A 23,762-nucleotide genomic window follows, 5' to 3' on the forward strand; every position below is an offset into this window, starting at 1 on the left:
CAAGAGACCCTAGGACGAACCCATGGAGGTGGGGTATTTGCCGCGTGCCGTACTATACTCCGCAGAAATGGGGAGCACCTACAGAGTGAGTGTACAGGTGAACGGGTCATCCATACATGCCCTCCTTGATTCAGGTTGTAGGCAGTCAGTGATTCAGATCAAGCATGTGGCTGTTTCCCAGTACTTACCCCGACAATCGGTAGCCATACGCTGTGTCCACGGGGACGTCAAAACCTATCCCCTGGCCCTGGTCCCCATACAACCCTTGAAGGGCCCCCGGCAAACAGCGAGGGTTGGGGTACTTTCCTCTCTTCCTGAGGATTTAATCATAGGGACGGATAACCCCCGGTTTATACAATGGTTTAGACAGAGCATAGGAAAAGGGGTTCCCCACTCCATGTCCCCCAAATCTGCTCTATTATGCCCCGATCCCTGGGTAATGGACCGGAGTTTTAAGTTTGCCCAGATCAATGACCCCTCCCTACTCAACGCTTGGGAACAGGTTCACCGGGAGGGAGACGACACCCCGGCCCGGTATCCCCGATTTCGTATCCGCAACGAGCTGCTGTATCGACAGGGGAAAGAAGACGAGGATAAACAACTCCTGGTTCCTCTCTCCTTCAGAGAACAAATACTGTTTTTCGCACATAGCCATCTAGTAGCCGGACACACCGGAGCCGAAAAGACCACCCAACTCCTACTACGTTATTTCTATTGGCCCGGGATATACAGAGACGCCAGCAGATACTGTCAGGAGTGCAGCTTGTGCCAGATGAAGAACATGACCCGCCCTCCAACCGTACCCTTACAGCCGCTTCCCATCATCGGAAAACCGTTCGAACGAGTCGGCATGGATATAATAGGCCCCCTACCCAAAACAAGGAAAGGATTTCAATATGTGTTGGTGATAGTGGACTACGCCACGAGATTTCCAGAGGCCTTCCCGTTAACCGCAACTACTACTAAACAGGTAGCCGACCGGATGTTGGAGTTGTTCAGCAGAGGGGGTTCCCCAAAGAAATCTTAACGGACCAAGGATCCCCCTTTGTTTCACGTTTGATGAAGGAAGTGTGTAGATGTTTGGATGTGCATCAAATCCGAACCTCCGTGTACCACCCCCAAACGGACGGTTTAGTAGAACGGTACAACCGCACGCTGAAAACCACGCTAAGAAAAATGATGGAGGTCAACGGAGCGGAGTGGGACCAGATGCTTCCTCGGTCTCTATACGTCATTCGGGGACAAAGACAAAGTAGCCTGGGCGCATCTTCCTTTGAGCTTTTATACGGCCGACAACCCCAATCCCTGATGGAAATGACAAAGGAAGCCTGGGAGAACGAGATTCCAGAAGAAACCTCTTCCACCCTGGATTACGCCCATAGTCTCAAAACCAAACTAGGGAAGTTGAGGGATTTGGCCTACACCCACTTGGAGAACAGTCAACAATGACAGAAAAAAGCCTACGATAAAGGGAAGAAATGGAGACAGATGAAAGAAGGCGACTGGGCTCTAGTACTTTTGCCGTCTTCCACCCAAAAATTTCGGGCTGCCTGGGTGGGACCGTATAAAGTGGTGGGGACGATAGGAAAGACCACCTACACCCTTCAAACCGGAACTAGGAAGACCCAGGCATATCATATCAACATGCTTAAGAAGTGGCTAGGTCCCCCCCCCAACCAATGTACAGGTCGTTACCACTCCACCCGAAACCCAGTCCACTAGAGAGAATCTGATCGTCAATGACAAATTAACACAAGCCCAAACGGAAGCCCTACGACAGCTACTCCAGAAACATGAGGGCCTGTTTTCGGACCAGCCCGGTAGGACGACAATGGCTGAGCATCGTATCAACACCCCTTCCGGGAAAATCGTCCAGATTAAGCCGTATCGGGTCCCAGAAGCCCGGAGAGAGGCCATCCGGAATGAAGTGAGGGACATGTTGGACCTCGGGGTGATCAGACCTTCTAATAGTCAATGGTCAAGCCCCATAGTGATGATACCCAAACCAGACGGCGCTTCTGCATGGATTTTCGAGCGCTGAACGACATATCCGAATTCGATGCCTATCCGATTCCAAGAGTCGACGAAATGGTGGAAAGACTTGGGGAGGCTCGGTACATCACGACTCTGGACCTGACGAAGGGTTACTGGCAGGTACCCTTGAGGGAGGAGGACAAAAAGAAGACCGCCTTTAGCACCGACGAGGGACATTACGAATTCACTGTCCTTCCTTTTGGGTTGCATGGGGCCCCTGCCACTTTCCAAAGACTCATGAACACCGTACTGGCGCCGGTCTCCACTATAGCAGCAGCCTATCTGGATGATATAGTGATCCATAGTAAAACCTGGGAAGACCATTTGCAGCATATCAACAGCGTCTTTTTAGTGTTGGAAAAAGCCGGCCTTCGAGTCAACGCCAAGAAATCAAGGGTGGCCTTCCAAAAGGTGAAATACCTCGGGTATATGCTGGGGCACGGTTTGATAGAGCCCCAGATAGAGAAAGTGAGGGCCATTGCGGACACTCCCTTCCCAGCCACCCGAAAGGAGATGAGGGCGTTCCTGGGACTGGTGGGATATTACAGGAGGTTCATCCCGTCGTTTGCCAATATAGCTGCTCCCCTTACAGATGCTCTGCGAAACCCAGGGAAAGCCAATGCCCCCCTCCACCCGAATGAAGCCATGACCCAATCCTTCCAACATCTGAAACGCATCATCACCTCCGCCCCTGTACTGACGTCTCCCAATTTCTCGGTCCCCTTTATTGTACATACAGATGCCTCCGATTACGGGATTGGTGCGGTACTGTCCCAAAAAGGTGAGGACGGCCATGAGCACCCAGTGGTATTCGTGAGCAGAAAGCTATTCCCCAGGGAGTTAAAATACGCTACCATAGAGAAGGAGTGCTTAGCGGTTAGATGGGCGGTTGAGAAATTAGCCTATTATTTGGAGGGGCACCCGTTCGACCTCTACACTGACCATGCTCCCCTTCTGTGGATGGCGCGCAATAAATCGAATAATCCCCGAGTGATGAGGTGGTTCCTGGCCCTGCAGCCCTACTCCTTCACGGTGCACAATAAAAAGGGTTGTGAGAACATCAGTGCGGACTTCCTTTCCCGGCATCCGCTCCCCGATCGGGAGCGTCCTAGGGGGGAGGTGTGTAACGGGGTGTACCTGAGAGTACTGGGAGACCGCCCGTCCCCGCCGCCTACCAGTCCCACAATGCATCAGGGCAATCGGGAGTCTGCGGAAGGAGACCTAACGGCTTGTTTACCACTCCCCTCTCTCTCTCTTCCATCCCCACAGGACCTTGAGACTGGTGTTACCGATACCATGGAAGAGGAGGACTGGCCCTTTAATTCTTGGAAGGAGGCGGAGTGGGAAGAGCCGGCATACTATGCGTTTCCTTCAAAAGGGGTTGACCCGGAAACCCAGGTGTGCTTGTTCACCCGGAGGTCGGAAGAGGAGAGTGTTTGGAGTACGCAGGCGCAGGAGAAGACGGAGTCGAGAGGGGAAGAGACTGAGAAGAGAAGAACATCGGAGGAAGGAGCGGAGAATACCGGAGGAGACAGAGAGCGGCAAGAACCATCAGAGACCGGGGGAGAAGAGGAGAAAAGGCACCCGCAGGGAGCAGAGTCGGCGTCTGCCAAGGACGGAGGAAAGCCAGGAGGCCACCGTTCCCACGAGCCGCCCAGCCACTCACCCAGGGGAGGTGCGTGGCTCACCCAGGTGCGTGACCGATTGCGGGGCTGGGTGGGTGGTGGAGGTACACTAGGTACCCAACCACGGGTCGCCTAAACCTCCCGGTTCCCTTTTCCCTGTGCACGTTACTATATCCCTCACTTTAGTACACGTTGTACGTTAGAGCACCGGTGAACTCCCTCACTCCCTTCCCTCGTGACAGTTACCTTGTACAGAGAACTCACGGACCCCTTGTTTCTCTTTGCCTTTTGGGGAGAGTCTCCCGTCCCGCCGCGACGGACACGGAGGAAGAGGAACCAGCCCCACAGAGTCCCGAGGGATTCCGGAAGAAGGAGAAAGTCCGTCACCGGAGACGCAGTAGGAGCCGGTCCCCGCGACGATCCCATCACTTGAAAGCAAACTGTACTGATCAATTGCTGGCTTCAACAAACCCCTCATTAACCCGATCTCGTTTGCTGCCCATAACTGCGCCCCTACCAGCACCCCTGGTTACATGTACCCTTAGCGAGGATGAGCTTAGTTTGGCTTTCAGTAGGTGCGTGAGGTATTTTAGCACCGTTGATTCCTTGGTCAGCTTCCTCTGCAGCTTTTTCTTGCTGCACCATTGAGTGAATCTCTTCCATTTTTCCCCATAGCATTTGCGTGTGCTGGGCCTCCTTGCCTCTGGCAACACCTTCAGGGTGCTCTTTGGGAGTTTTAGGTGTGTGAACTCTAAGTCCTCAGGAGCCAAGCCGCTAGGCTGAGGCCCTCTGGTTTTAGGTGTAGAATTTCTCCGTTCTGCATGGAGAGTAGGTCCTTTCTTTTTGAGAACTTGAGGGGTGGACCCTGCTTCATCTCCATAATCTGTGAATACCAGGTCTGCCTGGCCCATTGAGGTGTCACCAGGATCAGTGTCATGTTGCTCATTCTGCACTTGTTGAGCACTCTGGGGATCAATGGTATCGGTGCGGGGGGGGGGGGGGGGGGGGGGGGGGAGCGTAGGCAAATGTTTTTGACCAGCTTATCCATAGGGCATTCGCCTGGGATTGTTCCTCTGGTTGTCTGGATGCAAAGTACTGGCATTGTGCATTCTGGCGTGTTGCAAACAGATCTATTGTTGGGGTGCCCCATCTCCTGAATAGTCTCTCTGTTTCCTGACTGTTGAGTTCCCACTCGTGGGATGCTGAAGTCGGCCTGCTGAGCCAATCAGCCTCCACATTGTCCTTCCCTGGTAGGTGTATGGCCAGCAGATCTATTTCGAGTGGTATTGCCCAGCTCCATATTTCTTGCGCTAGGCTGGACAGAGGGAACGACTGAGTCCCTCCCTGCTTGTTGATGTAGAACATCGTTGTTGTGTTGTCCATTTGTATCAACACCTTCCGTTTGTACAGCTGTTTCTGGAAGGCCTTCAGGGCGAGTAATACTGTCTTTAGTTCCAGGTAATTGATGGTCTGACCGCATCCGCTGGTGCCCACAGACCCCTCACTCTGAGCCTGTTCATGTGTGTGCCCCATGTCTTCTGGGATGCGTCTAGGGTGATGGTCACAGTTGGGTTTGGTGGAGTTAGAGGCTTCCCTACTGTAATGTTAATTTTGGTCCACCATCTCATCTCTTAATGCACTTGGTGCGTTACAACCACTAGATCCTCCCAACTTCCTGTAGCTTGTGACCATTGTTGTTGCAGCCATTCTTGGAGTGGCCTCATGTGTAGGCGTACATTGGGGACCAGGTGTATGCATGACGCCATCATTCCCAAGATCTTGCTCGCTGTCCTCACTGTCAGAACTTGCCCCTTCTGGTAGTGGCGAGTCTCCCTTAGTAGGCTGATCGTTCTCTTTTCGCTGGGTAACACCCTGCATTGGATTGTGTTGATCTGAGCCCCCAGGAAGATCTTCACTTGCTCCGGCTCCATTGAGGATTTTCCCCAGTGTATGGAGAATCACAGGTCCATCAGCGTGTTTGTGACTCGTTGTGCATGCTCCTCGCATGTCTTGCGAGAGTTCGCCTATATCAGCCAGTCGTCTAGGTAGGGGTACCCGTGGATCCCCTCGCTTCGCAGATGAGCGGCCACTGCTGCGAGGCATTTTGTGAACACCCTTGGAGTGGACTTTAGACCGAAAGCCAGGGTTGTGAATTGGTAGTTATCCTGGTTTACAGCGAATCTTAGCATGTGCTTGTGCTGCCTGTTCACTGGTATGTGCAGGTATGCATCTTTGAGGTCCACGGTGGACATGAAATCCCCGTGTCTTATTTGTGGGAGTACCTCCTGTAGGGACGTCATTTTGAATTTTTGAGTCTTTATGCGTTTGTTTAGGAAGCGTAGGTCCAGGATGGGTCTTAGGCTTTCGTCCACCTTTGGTACCAGGAAGTAGTTGGAAATATCAACAATTGAATCCAGCCCTGCCTCCCACAATGATTCTGTGGAAACTTGCAATAAAATCGCCAATTATTTTTCTGGCAAAATCGCGAACATATATGCAAGTTTTTCTGGAAGTAAAGTGCCTGGTATTGATTTTGTAGAAAGTAAAGTTCATATAAGCACTCAATTTCATCTAGACGCTTTCTCTGTTCCTTCTGCCGACATTCTAATATCTACTTGCAAAAGCATCAAATCCGGCTTTTCAAGTGATCCTGCGCCTCCGAAAATTCTAGCAGCTTGTCTGTCTGTCTTAGAGCCCCATTTCAGACACATACTGCAACTCTCCTTTTCCAATGCCTGTCTACCTGCAGTATGGAAGAAAGCCATAGTCCTCCCCATCAAAAAAAAAACCAATGTGAGTCAGGATCTGTTAGAGAATTTACGCCCCATCTCCCTGCTACCATATCTGGCTAAGCTAGCAGAGAAAATTGCCAACGTCCAACTTATGGCTCATCTGGAAGCCCAAAATGCCTTTCATACATCTCAGTCCGGTTTCAGACCAAGATTTTCTACTGAAACAGCTCTCTTGAGAGCTACTGAAACCCTGCGGGAGGGAGCTGATGAAGGCAAGACTATGGCCCTTATCATGCTAGACCTAAGTGCCGCGTTTGACACTGTAGCTCATTACACCTTGCTACAGTGTCTAAACCGAGCGGGTGTTATCAAAGAGGCACTGGGATGGCTGAAGGCTTTTCTCACCAACAGAAGCTTTCAGGTTCAAAGAGGGATCTTCCTCTCTGATAGTATGACACTGGAACAGGGGGTACCTCAGGGCTCTGCCCTGAGTCCCACCCTGTTCAATTTGTACATGGCTCCTCTGGCAGAGGTGGTACAATCGTTCGGCGTAGAGCTAGTCTCTTACGCCGACGATACCCAACTGCTGATCTCTCTATCTCAAGCACCCTCCTCTGAGGCTGATAACTTCAAATCCTGCATGAGTAGACTGGCAGCCTGGATGAATGAAAACTGCCTCAAATTAAATGGTACAAAAACAGAGGTACTGGTAATAGGAGGAAGAGACACTATGTGGACAAAGGACTGGTGGCCCGCTAGTTTGGGACCCCTACCTAATCCTAGTAAAGAAGCGAAGAACTTGGGTGTCTGGATAGACAACAAGCTCTCGTATGACAGCCATGTCAAAAAAACGGTAGGCAAGTGCTTTGGAGTCATGAAAACTCTTAACCGCACCCTGGATCTGCTCCCCCTGAACTCCAGGCGGACCATGACTCAGGCACTTGTTACCTCCCGAATAGACTATGGCAATGTACTGCTGTTGGGAACAACGGATAAAAACATCAGAAAACTGCAAGTCCTGCAAAATTCAGCTGCACGCCTTGTGCTGAGACTTCCCCGTAGGGCTCCTTCCAAACCCTCCTTGGCCTCCCTCCACTGGCTACCCATTGGACAGAGGATACTATTCAAAGCTCTCCTGTGGTGTCACAGGATCATCCATCAAAAAGCCCCCTCTTATATGTCCGACTTAGCTATACCCTACGAGCCGAATAGGTCCCTTCGCTCCGAGGGAATGGGGCTGCTTAAAACATCACGCATAAAAAAAGCCAGGATGGGAGGCAAGTCCTTCCGCACTCTGGCGGCTAGGAAATGGAACGCCCTCCCCACACCCATCAGGTTAGAAAATAATGAGGCCTCCTTCAGGAAACTGCTAAAGACCCATTTGTTCACCTGTTAATCAGCCTGTTCTCCTTGGCTCTGGTTATGATTCTTTCTCCACAGCGCGGGGACACGCCGGGAGGCGTCACCAGGCGCTTTATAAGCCCCTTTAATAATAATAATAATAGTACACTCCCCTGTTCCTTTCTCTGAATGGGAACGGTTCGATGGCTTCCTTCCGGAGGAGTTTCAGAGCTTCTTCTCGGAGCTGCGTTAGCTCCCTTCCCGAGTGCTCTTTTTTCTTTGGCCTTCTGCTTGGCGGCCTCTTTTCCAACTCTATGCAGTATCCGAACTGCATGATGTTGAGTATCTACTGGTCTGTGGTTATTTTTCTCCATTCCTGGAGGAAAAATCTTAGTCTGCCTCCCACTGGTGTTACATGTTCCTTTGTGTCTTGTCCGTGTAACCCTCTCCCCTTTGCTTTCCTGTGCTCTTCCCACGGAGGGCTTGAGTGGGGGAGCACATCCTTCCGTGCGAAGTCACTTAGAGGGGGGTTGCTCACCGCCTCTCCTTCTCTGGCCTTGGCCGTTTCCTCTCCCGCAAAATGACTGGCCCCTGCTCTGGTAGTGCCAGGTCTGCTTCTGCTGGCCCTGCGGGCCCCGATTGTCACCCTGGTGACCCTGGTGGAATGCCTGGTGCGATGTTCCCGCCGTATTACCACCTCTTCCTTTTGGCCTCCTTGCCGGAGTGCCTCTTCTCATCCCTCTGAATTGCAGGGCCCCCATGGACCTAGCTGTTTCGTTATCCTTCTTTAGTTGGGTGAGCTTCTCATCAACCGGGGCGCCGAACAGCGATCCTCCGTTGAATGGAGTGTTCAGGATGTTGTTCTGAACCGGTCTTGAAGCCTGAGATCTTGAGCCAGGCTTGCCTTCTCTCTGTGATCCCTATAGCCATCAGTCTGCTGGAGGTTTCTGCTCCTTCCAAGGCTGTCTTCAGGCAAGAGTTTGCAATGTTTTTTCCCTCTTCAACGATTTGTGTGGCTCTGCTGGAATTGCTCTGGGAGGTGTTTTAGCAATTGCCCCACCTCGTCCCAATGTTGATATTGGTGCCTGTTTAGCAGGGCGTTGGAGTTTGCCATCCGCCAGTGCATTGCTGCGTTTCTTTCGCTTTTTCTGCCTGTTAGGTCCATCCTCCTGCTCTCCTTGTCAGGTGGTGGCCCAGATGTTGTCGCCGTTGCAGCGATAATTGAGTCTGCTGTGACGGATCCCTTGATGTAGGGAGGGTCGTGGGAGGAGAACTTGTACTTCCTCTCCGTCCTTGGCGTGACGGATCTGCAAGTTGCTGGTTCTTTGAATGCTTCCTTCCCTTGGTCCATGACACTCCTCAGCATGGGCAGGAACTGGCTCTTTGTCTGCCTGGGGAGCAAGGTTTCCAGCAAGAAATCCGTTTTAGGCTTCTCTTCCTCCAATTTAACCCAATAAGCTGCTGCTGCCTTCCTGATGACCTCATTGTAAGCCCCAATGTCATCTGGCGGCGAAGGCCTCGAGGGGTATGTCTCCACAGCCTCCTCCGGGTTTTCAGCCTCGATGTCCTGCCAGTCCAGGTCTTGAGCCGTCGAGGATCCCGAGCCGTAGCTCGAACGCTGAACCCCATATTCCCCTTCTGTGTAATAGAGGTCTTCCTCTTCTCCCTGATCCGCGGGCTCCGGAGTTTTCGGCGGCTCTTCGGTGTCGAACTCCTCGTGCTCCTCTACCTCGGCTACGTCCGTCGCGGGCTTCGAGGGGATCCTGTAGCTTCTCATCTTATCATCGAAGTCTTTCTTTCTCTGGAGGATGTTCTCCATCTCGGCCTCGAGCCTTCTTTCTTTCTCTCCATCTGTGTGGCGTGCTCGGCGTCGAGCGTTTCGGCCGCCCTCTTCAACGGCGTCGAAGTGGTTTTCGGCTCCTTCTCCCTCGAAGTCGAGGTTCTTCTTTCGGGGACCTGCTTCGATGACCTTGGCTTTTCGCCGATCTTCGCTTTCTGGGAGTCCTTCTCGGAGGATCCGCTGGGCTGTTTTTCGGAGGATGCAGCTTCGGTCATCGAAGTTTTCGGCGCCGGTGCTCCCTTCGAGGCTCTAGACTCTGATTTTCGAGAGTCTGCCTCTGGCTTTCGAGGCCCTGTCGAGGGTTTCGGGGTCGTAGACTCTCCTACCTTGTATGATGTTCTCTTATCGGTCTCTGCGACCGTGGAGATATCTGGTCCTTTGGCGATGTTGTCCTCGTCGTCGGTGGAGAGGCCCAGATCGTACAGAGACGATTGCCCTTGCCCTGCATCGTATGGTGAGCTATCCTCTGCTTCTCTCGGATTCGGAGTGTCTTCGGAGTGAAGACGGAGCAGGCGTTGCAGTCCTTGCTCCCGTGGTCGACCGGCAGGCAGAGGTTGCAGACCGGGTGCTGGTCCTTCTGCGCGTACTTGTGGTGGCAGTTACGGCAGAATTTAAAGGTTGTATTGTCCATTACTGCACTCAGTGGGCCCCCTGTGCGCGCATTCCCCATCGTACGTCGAAGATCTCGAGATAGTTCTTCTCCTTTGTCGTCCCGGCTTTGATGGTCTTCTTCTCCTTAGTGTTTTCAAGTCTTTACTGTAGAATTTTCGGCGTTATCTTCTTTTCTCCTTCAAATTTCTGGAGCTTCACGTGACGATCCAGACCCAACGGCGGAAAAAAGAATCTGAAGATCGCGCCCAAGGGTGGGAGGTTCCGCAGGAAGCATGCCGACGTCGGAGGAGGTACACCAAATGGTGGGACGTCGACGCCCACCTGGGCTAGGAAAAAAAAAAAAAAAAAAAGACTACGATTCCGGACCCAACCACCAGATTGCGGAATATGCACAGCATAGTGAATCCAGAAAAATTCACGCTGCAAAAGTAGATTTTTCTACTCGACCTAACATCAATTGCACTCGACCCACAAATTAGCACCTGCCACTGCAGCGGCAGATATCACTCGCCAGGCCGGTCAATTAGGCCTGAAAACTGGCTCGCCTTGAAGAAATTCACTCGCATTTGCGAGCGGTCGAGTACATTTATCGAGCCCTGAGGGGGCACACATGGGTTGTCTACAGACTCAGGGCAAGTGGTAGAGTAAAGTACAAACCTATCATATAAACATGCTGGAACTGTGGGCAGTTCATTTAGCTCTCAAATCATTCCATCCATCCATCGATTCAATCCAAGTCGATATTAACCCCTTCGCTGCGGCGGTTAATTCCCCGGCTGTGCTTGGGGGGAGGGGGCGCGCACAGCACCCGCATGCTCATGACGAGCTCAGCTCGTCACAGGTGCACCGGTTCCCGTGGAACGCTCAGCACAGCAGGTGAATTATGCCCGCATGCGAGCGTTCCACGGCTCATGACGAGCTAAGCTCGTCATGAGCACCGGAGCTTCGTGCCTCATGACGAGCTCAGCTCGTCATGAGCATGCAAAGTGTTAATACAAACGGAAAACACAACCACCATGTATTACCTAAACAAACAGGGTGAATCTCACTCTCGCCCACTGTCCCTGGAATCTCAGGCGATTTGGCACTGGCTTCTGGCTAGACATCTCTCAATCATAGCAGTCCATCTGCCAGGAGAACAGAACTTGCAGGCGGAATCTTAGTCGATACTTCCAAGAGCAGAAAGACTAGGTGCTAAATGACAAAGTGGTGGCGGACATTTTCATCAATGGGTTCATCCATCCATCGACCTCTTTGCAGACGAACTAAACAAAAAATGCCACGCCTTCGCGTCAAGATTTTACCTACCAGGATCGAGAGGGAATGCCCTTTTGATCGACTGGTCCGGACAATTGCGTACGCTTTTCGGCCCCTCCCTCTTGTTCTGAAGGTGGTAACCAAGCTCATTTGCTCCTGGATGAAAATTATCCTAATAGCACCGGACTGGCCTAGTCAATGGTGATATCCGGACCTGTACCAGATTTCAATGTGTCCACACAGGACGCTTCAGTGCAGACCGGACCTTCTAACCAAAATGAACGGGAAGATCCTTCATCCCAACCTTCCCTCACGGAACTTGGCAGCATGGCTCCTGAGGTCCTGCAATATGGACACCTGAATCTCCCTCAGGACTGTATAAACATTTTGAAGGAGTCAAAAACACTGTCCACTAGAAAATCCTACTCTTTTAAATGTCAGATTTTACTTGTGGTGTATGCGTAATGATTTTCACCATACTAGTGGACAAGAGGAGGTAATCTTGCCTCATCTTCTACATTTGGCCAAATCAGGTTTAAAGTATACCTCCATAAAAGTTCACTTGGCGCCCATTACAGCCTACAGAAAGTCACCTGACCAACCTTCTTTCTTTCAGCTCCAGGTGGTCAAGGATTTCCTTCAAGGTTTGAAGAAAGTATTCCCCACTGTCCAACCTCCTTGGGCATTGAATCTGGTTCTGTCAAAACTGATGGGTCTTTCTTTTGAACCCATTCATAAGGTCACACTGCAGCACCTTACATGGAAAGTCGCCTTTTTAGTAAGTGAAAAATCCAAGCACTCTGTTCCAAAGAGCAGAACACGGTTTTCCACCACAAGAGTGGTTTTGAGGACTCACCCCACTTTCCTTTCGAAGGTGGTGTCTGATTTTTATGTCAAACAATTTCTCAACCCTCTTTTTTTCCCAATCCTGCTACACCAGCAGAAAGCTCTCTTCATTCCCTAGACCTTAAAAGGGTTCTCAAATTCCATTTAGATAAAACAAAGTCCATCAGAAAGTCTGATCAATTGCTTCTAAACTATGGTGCCATCAGGACAGGTTTCCCAGCCTCCAAGCGTTCCATCTCCAGATGGCTAGTGTCCTGCATTAATCTGGGGTATCAATTGGCAAACAAACCCCTACTGGTTTCTCCCAAAGCTCACTCCACTTGGGGAAAAGCAGCTATGATAGCTTTTCTACATAATGTACCGACGGCCGAGATTTGCAGTGCAGCAACTTGGAAATCAGTACACGTTCACGAGACACTACTGTCTCGATTCTGACTCCTGAGCAGATACCCAAGTAGGCCAAGGCTCCTTGCAAAATTTATTCCAATGCTAAGTTTGCTGGAATTGGTATTCCTGGATGTGATCTGCCTGTTTTATGATTCTCATTTGCCCGCAGGAAGAAGGGATTGGTCTTGCTACTTGATTCAAGTGCTTATGACTATTGATGAGGATCTCTTGGAAGAGTAGGATAAGTTACTTACCTGTAATCCAAGTTCTCTTTCAGGGGTATCCTCATCAAAGTCATAAGCAACCATTCCGCCTCCCCGGGCAAATGATCCAAAAAGTGTAATCTCTTTGTGCCCTGACCTCCGGGTCTCCGCAAAGAACTGACTTAACTGTCACTCCTGAGGAATGGTGGGAAGCTAGGAGTCCCGGCTGCCTTAAAGGCACAGTGCCAGTTTCATTGCGTTTCTCTGGAACATATTTAGAGCTGTATATATGTTTTCACGTATTTTTTTATATTTTCAGGGGTCCTCGCGCATGGGCGGGAATATTCAAGTGCTTATGACTTTGATGAGGATACAGCTGGAAGAGAACTAGGATTACAGGTACGTAACCTATCCTAACTGTGAATCCAAAATCGAGGAGCAACTGCACTGTTTTGTGAGTGTGACGAGCTGGCTTTCATGAGCCATTTGTCCAAAAAGGGGAAGACGTGAATATGTTGTCTTCGTAGATGAGCTGCGACTACTGCCAGGCCTTTGGTGAAAACCCTGTGTGCGGTAGTTACTCCAAATGGGAGCACCTAGAACTGATAATGCTGGCCTGCTATACGAACATGAGGTATTTGCTGTGAGCAGGGTGTATTGGGATATGGAAATGGGCGTCCTTTAAGTCAAGTCGCCTTGTTGAAGGAGCGGGAGCACTTGTTGGGAGTGTGACCATGTGAAAGTGATCCCACTGAATGTATAGATTTAGTTCTCTGAGGCCTAGTATAGGCTGAGAGAGCCGTCCTTCTTGGGAATTAAGGAGTACACGGAGTATACACCAGCCCCTTGATGTTTTAATGAGACTGGTTCCATAGCTTCTTTTTCTAACAGAGACAGAACCTCTTGCTTTAGAAGGGTGAGATGTTCTTGTGACTTTGCCTGTGATCTTGGAAGAATATCTGGAGAGTGTCTCTTAAGTTCCAGGCAGTAACCATATTGGATAATTTGTAGAACCCATTTGTCTGAGCTGATTCATGTTCCAGACAGGGAAAAATTGGGAGCGACGTCCCCCCAACAGGAGTGGAATGATCGGGGTAGTGGAAGGAAGTCACTGCTTGTTATTTGTGGGGGAAGTGCTTGTGGAGTTGCCTCTGCCTCTTCCCTTACCATTGTTTCCTCTAAAACCTCCTCTGAAATAGCCTCCTGATGAGGGTGATTAGTTGTTGCCCTTGTAAGAGGAGGAGGGATTTTCTGTGGTAATATTCTTGGACCCATCCCTGTAAAAGGAGCAACGAAAGGAACTCCTATTTGTAGGCAATTGCAAAGCACCCATGGACTTTGCGACCTCAGTATCCTTTTTCATTTTTTCCAGGGAGGTGTCAACTGCTGGACCAAAGAGGGGTTCTTTGTCAAACGGCTGGTTGAGAATACAGGCCTGCACCTCAGGTTTGACACCAGAAATTCTCAACCAAGCATGCCTGCTTAGCAGTACACTAGTGTTAACTGTGAGCGCCGCTGTATATGCTGCTTCTAGGGCGCACTTGTTGGAGGTATTCGTGATTAGTTTGCCCACCTGAATAAGATCATTAGCCTTAGATTTCTGTTAATCAGGCAGAAATTGCATGAGCTTTTCTAACTCATCATAATGAGCCCTATCATAGCTGGCTAACAAAGCCTGAGCATTAGCAATGCGCCAATGATTTTTTTTTTTTCTTTTTTTTTTGCAGAGTTTTATATAGCGCGAACTAGAACCGAACCGAATCAGTTATCAGAGCGCTTTACATAGCACCAGTTACGTTACATGAGGACGGACACACATTCATTTTTAGGCACGGGGAGATTAAGTGATTTGCCCAGAATCACAGGGGGTTTCCCGCTTATGACGCTACCCTTTTGCCAGAGGCATCAATTAACTTTAACTCCTTATCAGGAGGATCGGCCTCACCTGTGGTCTGTGAGTTAGCTCTCTTGAAAGCATTGGAAACCACCTGAGAGTCTAAGGGCAGCTGACTCTTGATGTAGGCAAGCTCAGTAGGTGCAAGTTTATATATTTTTTCTCAACCCTAGGCGTGATGATTCTTGCCCTTACAGGATCTTTAAAAACCTCCTCTGCACGTTTAAGCATCCCCATAAGCATTGGCAGTGTATGGGTCGTTGTTTGAGACAAACTTAGGGTCTCCAATTAGAAATCCTACTCTAAAGCCTCCTTATGCAGTTCCACCCCATGATAATGAGCAGCCCTGTTAAGTAGCTCAATGTATCCTATATTGTCGTCGGGTTATGAGGGTCTGGACGGATAGAAGTCCGGGTCATTATCCCTGGGTGGGTCAGTGTCATAGTCCTCCCATGGGTCAATATCCTGTGGACTATCCTAATCCTCATCCCCTTTATCTTGTGGATCTGGTGATAGTGGTGGTGGTCAATTTGTGGGTGTGATGAGTAAGTTGGGATCAGTGGGTGAAGGAGGTGGATATAAGGTGGTGAAGGGTTAGTACCCACACTTTTCCTCTTCAAAGGAATGTGGTACTCTTCCTGTTGGTCCATCTTCCTTTTTTCAGGCAGTTTGGCATAGATATTTCCAGTGTCTGGATGTATAACCAACTCTTTCAAATCCGAAGGTGGAACGTCGAATCAAGGCTCTTTTGGTGGAGTCTTTTTGTCTGTGCTCGCCATCAAACGTTTCGGCTCTGAACCCTCGGGCTCCGTAGATTTTGTCTTTGATAAAGGTGGGATGTGGACCACGACATGCTTTGATTTCGATGCCGAGGATTTTGGTTCGGTGCTGGCCTGGGGACCGACTCGAGCCAGAGCGGAAGGCTTCTCTTTGTGTCTCGGCACCACGCCCGAGGGTAGGGCGCTCAAAACTTCAGTGGTGACCTTGGCCCGCAGGTAGAGGAAGCACTGGAGCCTTTTTGGTCTTGTGTTGTTGGGGCAAGAGGGGTTCTGTACTCACAGTACGCTGAACCGGTGTAACTTGCTTCTCTTCTTTCATGTCGAAGTCGGCCTCGGACATGGAGATGTGTTCTGCTTCCTCGGTTCCTTGAGCTTGTAGTTCTGCGCGATCAGAATCTTCGCCGATGATATCAGGTACGGGGAGCCGCCTTGATGTTGCACCTTGTGATGTCAAGCCAGACAGTCACGAAGCGTCACAGTCTTTCTCGTCGTGTTCCGGGAATAGATGGAGGTTGCACACTTTGTGCCGTTCGGCGCGCGGAAATTTGGCGCGACACCAGGGACAGAGTTTCAATGGAGTCCCTTCCATCAACTGCTAGCAAGCCGGCACGGTTAGGCCCAACAGCCCTACACGAGTTTTCCGATCGAAGGTCTTTGAGTCGAAACAATATGCGGGGAATGGGAAACGCGATCGAGAAACAATACCGTCGAGGGTAGTGGATTGCGCGTCGGAAGGAACCCGAGAAACAGTCCCGAACTAGAGCGCAGCAATTCACATCCGAACCCGATGGCAGAAACAATCTAACAATGGAGCCGATGCCCATGCGTACTATCACCAAAAGGAGGAGTCACCTACCTCGTGACTGGATAAGTCTTCTTCAAACAAAAAATTAAGTGCAAACATCCGGACCCAACACTAGATGGCAGGCGATGGCAGGCTATGCAAAGCATGTGATCACCAGCTCACATGCCTCGAACATGATTTTTCTAAAGAAGGGAAAGAAATAGGAAGAGGAGGAGCAGCAGGCAAGCAGGGCACTTGGGCTACACCTGTGTAGGTAGGAATATGCCTCAGCCCTTGATGAATCCATCAGTGTTGACCATCATACTCCTAGATGTGAAAACCCATGGTGACATAATATTGTGAAGTTAAGAAAGAGCACATGACAGAACTGCTAGCACGTGGAGCACAGATGAACTCTTTACCTATTCAGATGTCCTACCTGCAATACTGTCAATAGTACGTCCCTACAACCTTACAGTCTAGGTTTCAGACTTACCTAGAGCCTCCTCCTCAGGCTCGGACAAGTCTTCACATTTCTGCAACTCTTCCTCGATATCTGTGTCCGAGGACTCGTCTTCATCTTCATCCTCATCCTCTTCCTCTTCCTCTTCCTCATTGGATTCTTGATCAATGGAAGTGGAGACCGGAGATCCCTAAAAAGGTCATAAAATTGTTGAGCATTTTCAAGTTATAGTTAAACAACTACCTTCATACTAACAGGTTCTTTTAGGCAGAGCGTATCTTACTCTTGGTGTAAATAGCAAGACATTCTCTTTCAAAGATATTTGTACAGTGAAATGTGGTTAATAAATCACTATAAGAGATAGTGTCACTACTTCTCCCTATTCCACTGTTATGGGAAGACTACAGTAAAAGAGGAACTGCGAGTTTATCAATTTTGTCCCTTCCAGTGTTTTTCCTGGAATTTATTTTACGCTTAAAGCTACCAATGGTCCTGCCAGCTGACATTTCCTAGGTGAACAGTTCCAGACCAAATATGTCCCAAAGATACCCACACTGCTTCGCTACATGATGTTGAAGGGCTTTAAATGTGGGGGCTGGGGGGGCGTGGCCAAGATGGCGGGCTGACCGGTCGCTCCTTCCGTGAGCTCCTGAGTCCCCGGAGCCCTTGATCCATCCTGCGCTGCTGATCTCCCCCAGATCTAGCGGAGAGGGGAGCAGAAGCGGCCGGGAGCCAGGTGTGAGCGGTTGGGGAGCACCCGGAGGCACAGACGCGGAGATCGACGCCGCGCAGAGCGGGCCCCTGAGGCGGGCGGACATCGCGGCCTGAACGAGGCCGGGCGGAGGGAGAGCGGCTGACCCGCGGCACCCCGGTGAGGTGGAGCGTTCCCGGGCCTGCTGACCAGCGGAGGCGCGGTCGAGCCCACCCCCGGCGGCGCCGGTGCTCCCTGGCGTGAAGAGCCGGCGGCCTTGGCCCTTGGCGGTGCGGCGCCATCCGCCCCTGGTGGTGAGAGGAGTCGGGGAGGAGCGCTGCGCGGACCCGGGGATTTGCGGAGCCTGGAGGCCTAGCGGGCCGGAGACGCAGGTGGACTTCCTTTGCGGGCCCCGGCTCTGGAGCGGCCCGGCGTGGACCCCGGTGGGACGCCTATGCCTGCCTGTGACCGGTGAGACTGATCTGGTGGCTGCATTGAGGGGCACACACGCGGGGCTCGGGCGGAGGGCGCCAACGAACTTCGGTGACCCTGCCCACCGCCGGGCCTGTGCCCCTCGGGCTTGTACTACCGACCCTCGTCCCCCAGTGGGCTTGCTGGGCCCGCGTGCTGCGCCTGGGGCCCTGCAGGAGTTTGATTGGCCGGAGGGTGCTGGACGGAGTGTGGCTTGCCCGGCGCAGGGTCTCATGGGGCGGCGGTGCCTACCTGGAAGGCTGCGGTGGAGCAGCGACACGGCCGGGAGCCTGAAGACAGGGTGGTGACCCGCTCCTGGGAAGCAGGGACGCACTAAGAGAGTGTTGCAGTGGAGTGCTGGTCGTGCTCATCTCTCATCCAGACTGTCGGGGAGCTTTGGGGCGCTGCCTAGGAGCCCCGGATCTGCACTGGACCGACTTGCTGCGGGAGCCCACGTGGTTCGCGGGCCCTCTCCCTGCGACGCACCGCCGCCTCTGCGATGTCAGGTAACAGGGGAGGCAAGAAAGGTGAGCGTACCTTACCCGAGATGTTGGGCAGGGGAGCCCCGAGACAGGACAGATCCCAGCCGACGCCGAGCCCCTCGTCCGGATCTCGTGGGGCAGAGGGGGGTGAGCCCCCGGTCACCAGGTCTTTTCTGGAGTCGCTGTTTAGCACACTCAGGGAGGATTTTCAAACCCTGAAGCAGGAGGTGGCGGGCGAGGTCCGAGAAGTGAGGAGGGAAGTTGATTCGCTTGGTGAGCGGGTCGCCACCATGGAGGACGCTAATCAATCCAGGGACGAGGAGATCACGAACCTACAACAGGAAGTGCTGCGGCTTCGGGACCAGCAGATCGACCTCCAGGCCCACGCCGAGGACCTTGAGAATCGGTCAAGGCGCAACAACATCAGGGTCAGGGGCGTTCCGTCCAAAGAGGAGGGGGAGGACGTCACAGCCTACCTACGAGACCTGTTCCGGGATGTCCTGGGCGAAGCGGCTGACTTTCCGGTGAGGATTGACAGGGCGCATAGAGTGGGCCTCCCGCGTAGGGCCTCGGCACCACCCCCAGATATATTGGCCTTTCTCCCGGATTTCCCTCTGAAGGAGCGTATCCTCCGCGAGGCCCGTCAGAAACAACCGTTGAGCTTCAGGGGTCACCAGATTGCGTTGTTTCATGATCTGTCCACGATTACGTTGCAGAAACGCAAATCCTTCAAAATTGCCACGGACTTTCTACGAGAGCATGACACGCAATACTCCTGGGGCCACCCCTTCAGGCTTATTTTCCGCTGGAACGGGACACTGCACCAACTGAGATCCCTTCAGGACACGTGTGGGGTGCTAGGAATCACCGCTACTGAGGAAGATGTCCCGACGCCACGCCGCCGCAATTCTAGAGGGGGCTGGCAGACAGTCCGACGGCGCCGGACCACGCCTCAGCCTTCTCGACCGGACTCTCCTACGGTCAGAGCGGAAATGGACAGCGCCATTCGGGAGGTATCCGGCTCCACGTCGTCCAATGACGTGGCCTTGACGGCTTGAGCATCGTCTTGGGGGAGATCATCTTGGCTTTACTGGCACTGCAGGTTTGAGGGTTCCGGGGGGGTGGGGGGCTCTGGGGGGGCATGGATGGTGGCTGGACGTCCACTCGGACACTTTACCACAGACTTGCCCGTTAGGGGCTGGACTGGGACAATGGGGTTTTTCAAACCATTAAGGTTGATGTTGGGGAGAGTAGGGAGGGTTCTGTGTGAGGGGGTGGAAGAGAGATGGAGAGATGGGGAGTTGGGGAGTTTGAGGGTTGTTTGGGGTGTTGGGGGGGGGAGGGTTCGGGATTTGGGATGTGCCTCATTTGCCTTCTGCTGTGCTTTTTGTGCCCTCATGTTGCCTTTCTTGAGTGGGGAGGTATCTGTTCGGGAGGGGATTCTGATGGTGTGCTGGGCGGGCTCTCTGGTTTCAGGGTGCTGTTGTTGCTGTGTTCTTCCTGCGCTGGGAGAGGGGGGGAGGGGTGGTGCTGGCCTTCTGTTGTGTTCGCCCTGGGCCCCTGCTACTTCAGGTTCACATGTCGCCTCCCCTTTGGTTCTTTCACCGTGGCTCGCTCCTGCGCCTGCCCCGCTCCGCCTCCCCGCCTGGCGGGGTGTTTCCCGTGTCTCCGGGCCCCATTGCAGCTCTTTCTCCTTTGTTTACTCATGGCCCTGAAGATCGTTACCCTTAATGTGAAGGGTTTGAATAACCCGGTCAAGCGCAGGGCGATACTATCCCTTCTTGAGAGCACCCAGGCGGATATCTGCCTTTTACAAGAAACGCATCTCCTGGCCCGGGACTGTCCCAGGTTGCGGTCCCCGAAGTTCCCGGTTCAGCTTTTTTCCTCTGGGACTACTAAAACGGCAGGGGTTGCTATCTTGGTGTCTGGGAAGTTCAGGGGGGAGGTACTGCACAAGGTGGCGGAGCAGAAGGGGAGGCTCCTGGCATACAGATTTAGGTTAGGGGGTTTCCCTTTCACGGTGGGTTCTGTGTATAGTACTAATGATCGCCAGGACTTGTTTCTGCAGTCTGCTCTAGCCGACATTGCGACTACCCCAGATAGGCATATACTCATTGGTGGTGACCTGAATATGGTCTTCAATTCATCTTTAGACAGATCCGCGCAGCGCCATCCACAGACTGGGGAAATTTCACAGCTTAGTGCCTCACACTTAGGAGACCTTGACATGCACGATCTTTGGAGACAATTACATCCCGCCTCGAGGGCCTATTCCTATTACTCCCACGCACATAGGACTTACGCCAGGCTGGACTACCTCCTGGTGACGGGGCCGTTGGCCGCACTTGCGACGGCATCTGACATAGGGGTCCTCACGTTGTCGGACCATGCTCCGGTGTCGGGATGCTTCCAGTTGCCGCCGATATCCCCGAGACGCGGGGTCTGGCGCCTCCGAGACACTCTGTTACACCGACGGGAGGTACTGTCGCGGATCCGGGCCGCAATTGCTGGGTTCCGGGAGCACAACGAGAACGACGATACCACCCGGGCGACGCAGTGGTCAGCCCTGAAGGCGGTGCTGCGGGGAGAGTTCATTTCCATCTCCTCGGCGGAGAACAGGGATAGACAGCGGAAGAGGGACGAACTTACAGGTACGGTTCGAGAGCTAGAACAGGTACACCAAAGGACAGGGGCCCCCAGAGTCTGGAGGCGGCTCAAGGCGGCGCGGAAGCTTCTCGCCGCACTGGACATGGACAGGGCGGAATATGCGGCGCTGCGCCTGAAGCACGCATACTATACTGGCGGTGACCGTTGCGGCCGGTTGCTAGCGAATAAACTGCGGGTACGACACCAACGCCAGAAGGTCGAGGGCCTGTCCGTCCCCGGAGGCGGGTTGGTCACGGAGGACGACCAGATAGCGGAAGGCTTCCGCCGATACTATGCGGACCTCTACGCTGGCGAGCCCCCATCGGCCTCGGCAGAGGCTGATTACCTCACATCGGTCGACCTCCCGGTACTCACACCGGAACAGGCTGAGTACCTGGACCGGGATATCCGCCCGGAAGAAGTGATTGGGGCTATCTCCCGACTCAAGCATGGGAAAGCCCCAGGGCCCGACGGTTATACTCCACTCTTCTACAAAACATTCTGCCTGGAACTGGCCCCGCTGCTGACACGACTCTTTAACTCCTTCGCGGAGTCTGGGGCCATCCCCCCGGATCTACTGAGGGCGACGGTGTCGGTTATTCCCAAACCGGGAAAGCCCCGCACCGAATGTGCCTCCTATAGACCGATCTCGCTGCTCAATGTAGACCTTAAGCTTTACACCGGGATCCTGGCCGCACGTTTGGCGCCTCATCTGCCGGGGTTGGTGGATCCGGATCAGGCCGGGTTTGTACCGGGCCGGCAGACAGTGGACAACACCAAACGGGTGGTCCACGTTCTGGAGAAGACCTCTCGGATCCCCGGGGAGCATATGCTGCTTTCGGTGGACGCCGAAAAGGCGTTCGATCGGGTGCATTGGCCCTACCTCGAGAAGGTTCTCTGTAAGCTGGGGTTGGGCGAGAAGTTTCGCACCCTAATACTTAACTGTTACAAGTTTCCCACTGCGACGGTGAGGGTCAATGGTTGCAATTCGGGCCAATTCGCGATTGAACGGGGTACTAGGCAGGGGTGCCCCCTGTCCCCACTGCTCTTCGCTCTGTACATGGAGCCTTTTGCCCAGAGGATTAGAAGTAACCCAGAAGTGACGGGTGTCAAGATGGGCGGCTACATCCACACGATCAGCCTCTATGCGGATGACGTGATCTTTATGCTCGACAACCCGAAGGAGGCGCTCCCTGCCTGCCTCGCAGAGTTGGACGCTTTTGCGGCTGTGGCGGGGTTCAAAATGAATATAAAGAAATCGGCGGCCCTTGACATCTCGCTCGCCTCGGCTACCAGGTTGGAGCTGCAGAACCGCTTCCCCTTGCAATGGTCTAGAGATCTGATCCCATACCTGGGGGTACTGCTGGCACCATCCCTGCCTGCCATGGTTACGGCTAACTATGCGGCCTTAGGGACCAAACTGAAGGAAGAGTTGCTCCGGTGGAGCAAAGGTACGCTATCACTGTTGGGACGCATTGCTGCAGTGAAAATGACTCTCTTGCCGCAGGTGCTGTATCTGTTCCGTGCTTTGCCTTTACAGCCTCCGAAGGGATGGATACGACAGACTCAGGCTGATATCGCTCGATTTGTTTGGCAGGGTCGTAAACCTAGACTCCGTAGAGCCCTCTCCACACTGGCACCCGAGTCCGGGGGCCTCGGCATCCCGGACTTACACAAGTACTTCCAGGCGGCGCAGTTGCGCTACTTGGTTGAATGGAGTAAATGGGAGTCGGACAGACACTGGCTGTTTCAGGATCAGGCGGTGGCGGGCAGGACTCTGCAGGAGATACCTTTCCTTCGCAGGAGTCACAGGCCCCCCAATCTGTATGCGTCCTTTGTCACGCAGGCCACGCTCCGCGTTTGGGATGCCGTGTGCACTCGACATGAACTTACCACCTTCCCGTCGCCGCTTACTCCCTTGGCGGGGAATCCTGACTTCCGGCCCGGAACAGAGCCTGGAGCTTTTTCGCTCTGGCAGACGGCCAGGTGCTGTGCTTTGGTTCATATTTATGGCCCGGAGGGTGCTGTGTCGTTCACTGACTTGTGCAGGGAATACCACTTGCCCGAGACGGAGCGTATGCGATATCTGCAGGTTCGCCACTGGGCGTTACAGCCGCAGGTGCGAGATCTGGCTGATCGGAAACTTACCCCATACGAGCTGTGGCTCGCGACGCGTTCCTCCGACGCCAAGCTTATCTCGGATCTTTACCGGCTACTACAGCCCCCCCCCCCCATCACTTTTATAGCCCCGGGAGGGCGCGCTGGGAGCGGGAGCTGGGGAGGACGCTGAGTCACAAGGAATGGGACGACATTTCGTATCGAGCTCGGCACTCGGCCTACCACACTGGGCTCACGGAGACTTTTACGAAGATATCTACGTACTGGTACTATACGCCTCAGAGGCTGCACGACATGAACCACCACATACAGGACACCTGCTGGCGGGAATGTGGGCAGACGGGAACACTCTCGCACATTTTATGGGATTGTCCGTTGCTGGGTCCGTATTGGCGGGAGGTCCTGGATGATATAGATCAGTGCTTTGACATAGAATTGCCGCGCCTTCCTGCCTATGTTTTGCTAGGGTTACCCAATGGCCTGATGTACCCACTGCGCTCTAGGAGGGGCAGACAGATAGCGATCGCTCTGGGGTCGGCGATCCAGAACATCCTTAT

The 23,762-nt window shown here is 52.8% G+C and overlaps 1 protein-coding gene across 5 annotated transcripts in view; it reads right to left on the reverse strand.

The window, feature by feature from the left end:
- The window catches only part of DAXX (death domain associated protein), a 1,076,799-nt gene that overhangs the window by 158,540 nt on the left and 894,497 nt on the right, over window positions 1-23,762 (reverse strand). For all 5 annotated transcript variants that reach the window (XM_078641632.1, XM_078641631.1, XM_078641633.1 and 2 more), the window contains one exon: window positions 16,831-16,987. In XM_078641632.1, coding sequence (XP_078497758.1) covers window positions 16,831-16,987 — 157 coding nt within the window. The remainder of the gene's footprint in view (window positions 1-16,830; window positions 16,988-23,762) is intronic.

Source organism: Lissotriton helveticus, chromosome 5_1, assembly GCF_964261635.1.
Source record: "Lissotriton helveticus chromosome 5_1, aLisHel1.1, whole genome shotgun sequence".
NCBI classification, from domain to species: Eukaryota; Metazoa; Chordata; class Amphibia; order Caudata; family Salamandridae; genus Lissotriton; species Lissotriton helveticus.